At 40.1% G+C, this 11245-nt stretch overlaps 1 protein-coding gene across 1 annotated transcript; it reads right to left on the bottom strand.

The window, feature by feature from the left end:
* Window positions 1–6258: 6258 nt before the first annotated feature.
* bmp15 (bone morphogenetic protein 15) lies at window positions 6259–10095 on the bottom strand. Its single transcript, XM_008435346.2, has 2 exons — window positions 9373–10095; window positions 6259–7851 (listed from the first exon to the last, which is right to left on the bottom strand). The coding sequence occupies exons 1-2, from the start codon at window positions 9710–9712 to the stop codon at window positions 6878–6880; spliced, it is 1314 nt and encodes a 437-aa protein (XP_008433568.1). The 5' UTR covers window positions 9713–10095; the 3' UTR covers window positions 6259–6877.
* Window positions 10096–11245: the final 1150 nt, after the last annotated feature.

The raw sequence follows: 11245 nt of genomic DNA, 5'->3' as shown, positions 1-11245 counted from the left end.
CGGGTTCTCCTTTATATAGTAAGGCCAAGATCCCAGAGGGGGGAGAACACGAGGGAGGGACAGAATTCCAGTCCATGCAGTGTAATTATACCCCCCCACCCCTTGCACCCTTGTCTGCTTTTATCTCTCTTTTTTGTCTAATCGAGACATGGTGTGTCTGCAGAAAAGTGTCGTTGTCATAAATCAAACCATCAACCATGTTCAACAGAGTGGAAAGTTACTGGAAAAACGATGCTTCCAGTAAGAGATTAAGTAATGTCGACTCAATTTTCATACATAAATGCTATCAGTATGAGAAAATCCTTGTACTGTTGTGCATCAGCTACTGCATTAGTCAAATTCAGCTCAACAGTCATGTACAATATGCTGTAACAAGTGCGATTCAGGCGACACAAAGGGACCTCAGCGTGTCACATGCGTACACATGTGTGCGATTCATACATTTAGGTGTTAGCTGAGGAGGTAGGTCTGAGCATGCTGCTGTTTATTTTGTTTTGAGGAAGAATTTGGTCAATTTTTGCTGCAGTCATTTGTAGGAATGTCCTTTAGTCTGCAAAGCAAACTAACAAAAACAAGAACTTTGTAGTATCTGTGTCCTTAAAAGATAACAACGTGAAGATCATTGTGTTCTGTTCACATCGACTAGATGGAACAGCTGGATTGTTCCTCCAACTCTCCCTTTACTATAGGAATATTTAAAAATACCAACTTTTAACAGTAAATTATGTAACTTAAATGTGCACATGCTCCTGAGTTGAAGACATGCATGCTTCATTATTTAAATTCCTGTAAGTTTTGTGTCAAGAAGACTGATATGAACTGTGTGTGTCATAATTTATCATCAAACATGACTCATCAGAATGACCCTAACAGACTCCATGGGATGATGAAGGCTCCAAATGGAGAAGAGCCTCATTAGCACCCTGCTAATGTCATCCTTAAAAAGTCTTAAATTCATCTATCTAAAAGTTGGCCATAACATGTCTTGGGTTAAGAATGTAAGTTAGCCTTAAATACGTTAATCACAGGTCTTACATTTTGTCATGTCAGGACTACTTAACCTTATATATTCAATGTAGTTTTATTCTTGCAGGATTTTTTTATCAGTCAAACATTTTCACTCACTCCATTCTGACTCAAGACAGTTAAGGATATCAGTAGCAAACTGCTAATGCTTGCTAGCTTGCAAACAGGCCAATAGAAGCTAGGATAGCTCTCCAGCTAGTCATATGCTATCTTCTTTGCATATAGCTAGCTATATGCAATATAGCTATATGCTATATGTAATATTGCAATTGTGTTATGGCAATATCACAATTGCCATAACACAATAAGCTTCACGTGTTAGCTAGCTAACTAGAGAGCTAGTTAGCTAGCCCTGCTACTCTTCAGGTACCTGTCATGGCTTTGGTGTGAGGAACTACACCAGAGCCACAACAGTCGAGTTACAGCTCTCTCTCTAGCTTTAGCTAGCGAGCCATATGCCATGTGAAACGTGTAAAACTGCTGCCGAGAGCCACAAAAAACCCCAGAAATTTTATAGTTTTGGTCTTCTGTATTGCTTTTGTACATCTCTGTTGAAATATAGGTATTTATTTATTTATTTATTTATTTATTTATTTATTTATTTATTAAAGTCTTAGATTTGAGTTGGTGAAACCTGCATAAAGTCTGCGTTAGGCCAACTCAATATATCCCAGAAAAATATCTGAATTGACAGGACAGAAATATAGACTATTAAAAACATGTGCAACAATATGACTAAAGTGCTGATTCTAATGTTCCACCAAGCAATCAAAGGTCACAAAGAAGAACTGTGGCGTTCTCAGAGAGACTTGCCATTATCAGATATGTCTGATATGAAGGTTGTTCCAGTTTGCCCTTCAGTACTAATATTTGTTAAGAAAGTTTTTAAAAAGTCTGACTTCACCATGATTTCTGAACTTTAAGCTTAACTCAAATTCCACTTTGCGTCCCGATTTTTGGCAGGTGTCAGACATGACCACATCTGACTGGCTTTCAGTTCATGTGTTGGCTGTGTGCACGGCGCAGGCTAATGTTCACAGAAATAAGTTACTCAGAAAGTCCCTAAATTTGAAAAGGCCTTGACTAAAGGCCAATATCTCTGATAGCCAGTGTGGTAACAGTTCAGCTGCAATAATGTCTGACACTTCTTTTTCTCAGAAATAGGAATAAGAAGTAAATAAAACATAATATGTGGTATTGAGAAATTTATTTTCACTTGAAATGATTTAGATTTGCGTGGTGTAGCCCTTCAGCATGACAGATTAGATTTCTACAGACAAAATGATAGATATTCTAATAATGCAGTTTTTGTAGTTTCAGGACCCAGACACTTGTTCAAGGGATTACCTGAAAGCCAAAACTACACTGTGATAGTAATACGAAAATTAGCTCATTTTCAGTTTAACAAGTCTTTTATGCAAATGAGCCAAAAAACTTGATAACTATACCAGACAGAAAATTTACATTTTATTCACAATTTTACTTGTGTACCGGAGGTTGATTGGGATCATGTTATAAGTTACAAAACACCAAGCGGAAAGATCTTGTAATACTTCTTAACTAATTTACAATGTTAAGAAGTATTGTATTGTATTTGACCTTTCACCTAATTTAGATGCCCTTCTTAAAGTTACTTTAGTTTGTCTGTGCTGGACTTTTAGGTCTGTTCACAACATGATTTTCAAAATATGACAAGCATCAAGTTCAATGCATTGAAATATTATATGATCTTTTTAAAAAATGTTATAAATCCATTACATTTGGAAATAATCCTTAGTTTACATATTTGTTAAACTTGTCACCATGATAGGATACATTAGAGATAATCTGTGAATGAATCAAGCTCCTCTGGTTCCTCTCTGTGCTCTGATGGCCACCTGAAGAAATACACCGCTCCGTCAGAAACAGCCAATCATGCTCTTCTATGTTCTATTCGCTGTGGTGAACTTGCTCTGGCCTAACAGAGAGCAAGGAGGAAGTTGTGAACAGCATGTGCATAAGCATGATTGACAGCACTAAGACCCGTCTCCTTTCTCTGATTGGTTCTTTCTGGTGTATTTCTGCTAACAGCAGTAGGACCCCAGGGAGGACGCAAAAGAGCTTAAATCATTTTTTAATTACCCGTCTCATACTGAAACGTAATAGTGACAATTTTAACAAATATGCAAAAAACATAGTTTAAAAAAGTTACATACTCCAGCTTCAAACCTTCAATGTCAACCTGTCTTTAATTATTGAAATGCATGTTTGCAACCTTAAATGTTTAAAGTAGTGTTGATTTGTTTCTTAACATTGGCTGTCAAATTGGAAGTTTCTCCCGTTATCCCAACATAGCATGATGCAAGAACAGAGCTGAGTCCAGGAGATTCAAGAACGAGCCTTAGGACCCATCTAGAACATTTTGCTTGACCGGGTCAGAATAGGCCGCATCTACCTGTCAGATCTGGTTGTAATTAACGGCTTTTTTTTGCATTGTAGTCTAATTTTTGTGTGAATTTTCTATAATATTACAGTAACTTAGTGACGTCCTTTAGCAGCATTTTCTTTTGTGTTAAAAATGTAAAGTGATGAAAAAACCCAATACATCCAAAAGACCAACCCAAAACAATGGTTGCTTGTGTTGAGATTTCCCCATCAGCCAAAAGACTGAGGTGTGAAAGCAGATTTCCATTTGGCACCATGAAGGAGGCAACAGCTTGATGGGATCACTCTCGGATGTTAAATCTTTTTGTTCGGGAACTTCAATTATCCCACTCCCCCTGAGATAAACTGGCAATTACTATCTATACTCCTTTGTCTGACAGGCATAAAACAATAAAAACATTGCAACGAACATTGTAATTTATTCTCAGAATGCGTCTAAAAAGTGACACAGCACTGTGTAAGCACAAAGTCTGCCTTGTTGACTCATTTCATCACCTCTTACATTTGGATGAACAAACACTTCTTTTCTCCATGAACTACCCAGAATAGACGAGGCTGCTCTTTTTGTCATCTCTGGTTTCTGACTCGCTGTCTGTTTCCTTCTCTTGTTGGCACCTTCTAGGGAAACATTTACAGGAACATGCAGACCTGTGTGTGTGTCCCTGTAGTTTCTGAACTGTACACCTGTCCGAACAGATCAGGACTGACCCCAGAAAAAAGGCAAACAGTTTCTTGGTTTAAATGTTGGTGAGGAGGAACTGAACATGTTTCACGTAGTGACATGAAAACAGGCTGCAGATGACCATGACCTAGGCCCATGATTTTTACGTGTCTAATTCCACTTGTGAGGGTGACCCCATGTGTGTTTGTGAAACCACAAACTGTAGATGTGGCTGTTAAGGTGGATACCCGTCAGTGCAGGGAGGTTGGCAAACAGTGATGACTGATATTTTTGTGCCCTACTTAGCTTCACGTTTCAGTGCCAAATGACTGCTAAAAGACCAACTCTGCACATTTTCTGCAGCATAAACCAATATCCTATGCCTATGAATAATTTTATTGCTGGGTATTGCTTGATATGAAAAAAAGATAGTTAAAAGATCAAATTTATGATCTTGTGGTGGGGAAAAAAGCAGTAGTGAGGTTGAAAAATTTGCTGCAGCTTCCAGGCATATTGAATTTATCCCCATCAAATAAATCAGTGACTGTAATTTGAGATGATTCATCTTTCTATCTTGTGTGACCAACGTAACCGCAAAAAGCATTCTTTCTCCTGTTTACTCTCTTCTCCTTTATGTCGATTGCTGTGTCAATGGGTTATCTTCTGAATGTTCCCTTTCTAGATCTAAACATGTGATGTATTTGACTATTTGTAACCAGTTAACCTTTTCTGCCCTACATGTGAATGTTACGTGTCATTCCTAAAAGGCTTTTCCTGATACAGAGGTCAGAAAGATCCAACCACAGATGTACAGATCAGCTTGTACAAAACAGACACGCAAGACACAACCTAAGCTTTTCTGGAGAATATCTGGGTCATTTGAAGTATGTAATTTTGATTTAATTTGCCTTCTCCGAAACTAAATGTTGCGTGCTTGTTCCTGTGCAGTTTTCTGACAGAAGGGCACCATCTGGTGGGTATACTGTGGTACTGCATCTTCATTTTTGGGGGTGTATTTTGGTTTCCTCTCAGAATAAACTTTTAATTCTTGTACATGGTTGGGTTTTAAGATTATTTCGAGAGAGTGCTTTCTTTGGGTATAGTTTAATATGTTTTACCCCATTGGCTTGAAAAACAATGAGCCACCCAGCCTTTGGGAGGACCTGTTCCCCCCACTTCCAGGTTTGTCCAAAATATGTCCCTTATATAATTTTTCCACTTCTGCTTTTTTTTTATTATTAAGAGGTCACACCTACATGCTTCAGATTAAACAGATTTGAATACTCAAAGATAATTGGAGCAAAAAATTATTTAAAAAATATTTATGTAATGTTTGTACCGACAGAAAAAATAGCTCTCTAAGCAGCCACATCTTTTGGACTGCAATTAAATTTAACTTGTTAGACTCAACTCCGATTACTGCCTGAAATACAATTTAAAAAAAGTTAAAATTCACCAACAGCCTGAACTAGTCTGATAAAACCGAAGCCATTACCCCAGCTTCTCCAGTTTGGATAAACAAAAAACCCATTAAATTTAAAGTTTTGTTTAGCACTGCACATCTAGGCCCTACAGGAAGTTGGTAAAGTCACTTTAAAAAACATTTTTTAAAAAAAGAGAAAATAATCAAAATTACAGACAACTGAGCGTCTTCATGATTGTTACAAAACAGTCAGAAGCTTCTCCAATATTCTAATATAGCATTACTGGAGATCATCTGCCCACAGCTGTTAGCATCTACAACTCTGAAGAAAATACGAGTTAAAAGTTTAAAATTTCACTCTGTGAGTAGTAAAGTAATTTTTAATTGTATAAAGCATTTTTTAAAGAATTGATTGCAGATATTTCAATGTCTCCAATGATGATCAGAAATAAAATTGGTCACCTGGAACAAGTGGGAGCCATCAGTTCTGCACTTTTAACAACATTACTGCAAGTCAATTGAGCCGTAGCATCTTATCTCCAAGAACCTATTAAAGAACAAAAAAATAAATATTTGAGAGAGGATTCTAATTTTCTCAGAGAGTCATTCTTTTAGGATAAAATTGATGACCCAGCAAGGACATCCTGACATACATTTCCAAGAAGAAAGGGGGCTTTTAAAGCATACAAATGAAACATTTTTGGTTTTGGACAACACACAGAGATAAGGCTTTAGAAAATATGCTTTTTATTTTATTAATCATTTTCACTTATAATAAAAATTGCACCCTCGCCTCCCGTCCTTTTAACATCCAACACCGTCATACCTCTTCATCATATTCAGTTGGCGTCCTCTGGGACATCCCAGTGGCAGCATAAAGTTTTCTTCAGGAGATTCTTTTCATAAATACATCCAAAACAGCAAAAAGTTCAGTTTGTCGACAGCAACAATGTAACCCTGCAACCCCCTGAGTAGATACGTCCAACATGGCTGATGCCTTGTCCATTAAAATATCCCCCATCCCACTTTATCTTTGGTAATATAGCATAACAGAGGAAACTGGCCTTCATCAGTGGTGCCACGTCATCCAGAGCTTTCCTTTTATACAAAAATATTTTTCGGTCCACTTCAGCCCTGTTGTGAAGCACAGATCAGATTTAAAATGACACCGGACAAAAAAAGGAAGTAAACACACACACAGAAACTGCCTTTAAAGTGCTTTAACAGTGATTGGAAACTTCCTGCTTTCAGTCTTGAACTAATCACACTAAGCCCTGTTCAACTCTTCCTGGGTCAGTGCGTTAGTGCTGAGCAACTGAGTCATTTGGCACCGCCTCGAGTCCTTAACGACACGTACAAGACTCAGCCACCATGTCCTCCAGCTCCCTGTAGTCCACCTTCTTCTTGTAGACAACCAATACGCTCATGGGCATGTACTTGTAGGGAACGCAAGACGGTGGAGGGACATCCCCTACTCCCAGCTCTTTGATGAGTGTCTGGATGATGGCGTGGTTGGGCGAGTGGTAGCCATAGTGGAGCACCCTTGGGCAGTCCCCTTGGCAGTATCTGGGGTTGTAAGCCCGGGGAGCAATGAAGTAATGACCCAAGCCGAGTTCATTGAATGCCAGGTTGAAGGAGTGGAGCTTACAGCGGTTTTTTGGGACTTCAGTTTTGCGTTTGAAGTTCGAGATGTCGGAAAAGATGGATGCTGGAGAGGAGGTGGAGGAAGACAAGGAGGACGCAAGAGCATCTTTCAGCTCGTCCAGAGAAGAATCTTTGGCCTCTTTGGAGCTACGCCGGCGGCGAATCGTAGGCTGCTCCCACCACCCGACTCGCCTCATTAGGTTTTCCCCCTCAGCCCCAAGTAAGTCCCCCATCCACTCCTTTACCTCCCTCTCTTCCTCCAAATACAGAAGTAGAGAGGGGACTTCCAGCTGAGGCTCGCCGCTCAAGCCCCTTCTACCCCAAAGAGGAGTCCACCACCACGAGGGACTGGCGTCCCCATCAGCAGGCTCTGCACACCAATACTGGGCGATGAGGGTGAGGTGTCTTTGCTCACCCTGATCCTTTTCCTGTGAGATGTGGGCACTGACATGTGCCGTGATGTCCGTCTCCGTCCAACGCTGGTGGGGCTCCAGGGTGACCAGGCTGCTGGCGCCCAGTGAGGTGATCTGAGCCCTGCAGAGGGGCGGCTCTACGGCTTGGGTGGTGCCCGAGGGTGTGGAGGAGGTGCGCAGGTGGACAAATGAAGCTCTGACAAGCTGCTCTGAGGGTAGCGTGTCCACTTTGTATTGTACAGTGAAGGTATAGGTGAGATCTGAGAGAAATTGAGAAAAATTTACATTTTCTTATTTTTATACAAGAACAAAATCAGCCTCAAATTAAAACTTCAGGATTGAGTCTCTTATTTGGGCCTTTGATCTAGATTCAGCAATCTGTGGCCTAGAATAAGGAAAGAAAATATACAGATCCTTGTCTGTTAAAGCAAGCTTTAGCCACAGTTTTTCACACTTTCTAAAGGGCTTTCAAAAATTCTTGATTTTTGCTGCTTATTTGTATGAATGCAAAAGAGCAAGCAGTGCAAAGTGAATAAAAAGGGTACGAAGGAAGTCGTTTTACGTCTATAAAACCTACAGGGCTGAAGGACTCAAAGAAGAGGACCGGAAAGGGTGACTGTCCAACCAAGACAGGATTCATCCTCCAACTGAACAACAATTGCATTTTCATCTGTAGCCAAAGTTTACAACAAGACTTAAATCTGATTTTAGTGTCCAACATCACTTGAACACTAATAAGGTTGAGTCAGAATTAGCAGGAAAAAGACAAATGAGATATGCATTTTCACAAAGGATTCAACCAATGTTCAATTCAAATCATCACTGAGCTTGTTCTGGATTTGCCTTGTAATTGTTTGAGGGGTTTTTTGGCTCTCATTTCACTGACCCATTAACATAAAGAGAGTTACTTTGAATTAGCCAGTAAACTTCTTTCAGCACAATAGATGGGATTGGCAGTTAATGGTGAGACAGGCTGCCTTCAGATACCCAGGGTTGGTCAAATAGACTGAGGATTAAGATGGAAGCATCAACCAATACAATCAATCCAAATTCAAAAACCAGTAGTGCGAGCTAGTTGATATGGTCAGGAGTTAAGCTAACTCCCATTGGGAAATAGGCAAGATACAATTATTTTTATTTTGTACTCTCAAACCCTGTAGAAATATGTTAACTGCCTTAAGTTAGACAGAACTGTTGATATCAAATATTTAGTTTGAAGCAAATTCTCAAAAGTACCATTTGTTTTAAATTGTGCTACGATGTAACACAGCCATGCTGAATTTGGTTAGGGTTGGGAAGAAACCTGCTTTGCATGAAATTCCAACTGCTTTGATTGTTCTGTTAATAGTTCCAGTTTCAAAACCTTAAAGGTTCACTTTTGAGTACAAACTGAATTCATAGCCATGATATCCTTCAATTTTTTCTATTCATAAAAAAGTTTAAGTAGGAAGTTTTTCCTACTTTTTGGGTTGATAAACTGAACTACTCTTTTCAGACTTAAACAGTTGGTTTAGATGCATTTTGACCCTCCTGGTCCAGCTGCTTCAAAGTTGTAGCAGTTTTTGGTGGGGGATGGGGTTACCTTTCTAAAGTGACGGGATACATTTTCCTCACAATAAATTGAAAAAAAAAAAATGGCTCGAAAACTTATGACACACTTTGTACCCAGATATTAAACTTGAATTATTTTAGGCTCCAGATTTTTCCAATCCAACCATGAATAGTAGAGCTTTGCTATATTAAAAAAAAACAACAAACAAACAAAAAAACTGTTCCTTCACCTCCTGAAGCGGGCAGGTAATGGACCGAGGACGCCGCGGGTCTCAGAAGACGCACTGTGTTGGAGCCGAACTTCCGGTGCTGCTTGGGTCTGCCGTCTGGTTCGGCTGCGCTCCGGTACAAACTGAGCATGAACTGCAGGTTCTGATCGGCCTTCTGCTCGTCCGTCAGCGGCCGGTGGTGCGCGCCTCGGTGACTCCGTCGGCTGCGCCTCGGCGCGGGCTGGCGGGAGCCCATCTTCCGCCCGGTGAGGACTCCGGTGCAGGTGGAACACAGCAGGTAGATGAAGCAGGTCAGGACGCAGACACGCAGGAAGCCGTGCTTTGCGCGGGTCGCCCTCATTGTTCGTGAATACAACCTCTGGTGCTAGCGAGCTCCACCAACGAGGCTATAGTCGGCAACCATCCTCCGCACGGCCGAGGGCGTGACTTACAGGCGCACCTGACGGCTGGCCATGTTGGACGTTTTCACTTCACTTCCTGCCCCAATTGACGGGCGATCCCAATTAACCACTCGGAGGGGAGCGATCAGCCAACGAGAACGCAGGGAAGCCACGTGAGTGTTGCGTAAAGGTGCGTAAAAAATAAAACTCCCACATTTTGAGACACTTTTGGGAAAACATTACGTGGACTGGAAGGAGACACAGAAAAACTCAACTATGTTGATTTTTTTTTTTTTACCCTACGAAACGCACAATGAGCTTTTTTTCATGGGAACTAGATAGGTTGACACACGTCTTACTATAGCAGCAACACCAGTTTGAAACCCTCAGTAGATCTTGTCTGGTTCTCAAATGATTTAATACAAATCAGTTCTAACTGAACACATCTGGGACCAATTTGGATATTTGAACTGTTGCACAGTTCGAACCAACTAAGTCCAGAATCAACCCTATTCAAACAATTAGCATGTGATCACTAGAAGACATCCATGCTCAATAGTTGATATGTTTTTCTGCTTACATTTTCTTGATATACTAATCCTCAATAGAGGATTGTGCTTTGTTGTTAAAATCCGTCACTGCATTTGGTGTTTGCTGTGGGACACAATGACAGTTCCTCTGTAGAACCAAGAAACTTAATAAAATACATAACTTATGACACTGTGTGTTAGCTAAAGCAGGGTGTGTAAAAAAATATCACAATTTATCTCACTGAATAACATGATAACTTGACATTATCACTTCCTGTATGACCTTAGTGTCAGTGTAGAATAAGTCTGCATTCACAACTATATTTTCAGCATTGCTCCAGTTTATATTTGTTTTTAAGCAGCTTAATTTCAGTCAGATTAGGTCTGGATTTTGTCAAGGCTGTTGGTCTTTTGGGTTTCTGCTGTTGACTTGTTTCGTGGGCTTGTTTTGGGCCATTACAAAATCAGTTCTATCGTACATCTTCATATTTAGACAGCAACAGAGTCCACTCCTTTTGGTATAGAAAAAGGCATCAAACTATGTCTCTTTTTAAGAGGAGGCACAACATATCAAAACTTATCAAAGCTATTAAATCTATGTGACAAAGTATATTGATTCTGAAACCCTTAATATGTTTTCTGCTATTATATTTAGGAAATAATACAGCAGGCATATGAAAATGTAGCTGTTTCTAAACATGCTCTACCAGCTACTCCGTGTCAGGTGAGTTAAAGAGTAGATCTAGTCTCTCAGCATCCTCTGTACTTGCATAACTTTAACACCACTAGGGGGCAGAATAATCTCCATTATTGTCATCATTCATGCAGCGCATGGATCTGCAACCTGCAGGCTCGTTGGAGCTTTCACAATGACTCTTGGCTAAAACTGATAAAGAACAAACTCATGGTTCTACATGTAGATATAATAGTAAATGCAGTAAANTGTGTGTGTGTGTGTGTGTG

This window comes from Poecilia reticulata, linkage group LG18 (genome assembly GCF_000633615.1).
Source record: "Poecilia reticulata strain Guanapo linkage group LG18, Guppy_female_1.0+MT, whole genome shotgun sequence".
Lineage (NCBI taxonomy): Eukaryota > Metazoa > Chordata > Actinopteri > Cyprinodontiformes > Poeciliidae > Poecilia > Poecilia reticulata.
This window is presented reverse-complemented; position numbering and strand designations above follow the sequence as displayed.

Excerpts from the sequence above, each read along its gene's own strand:
- bmp15 (XM_008435346.2), bottom strand. The coding sequence starts at position 9,712 with ATGAGGGCGACCCGCGCAAAGCACGGCTTCCTGCGTGTCTGCGTCCTG. Across the intron at positions 7,852-9,372 it reads TTACCTGCCCGCTTCAGGAG|ATCTCACCTATACCTTCACT; the intron begins GTGAAGGAACAG and ends AATTTCTCTCAG.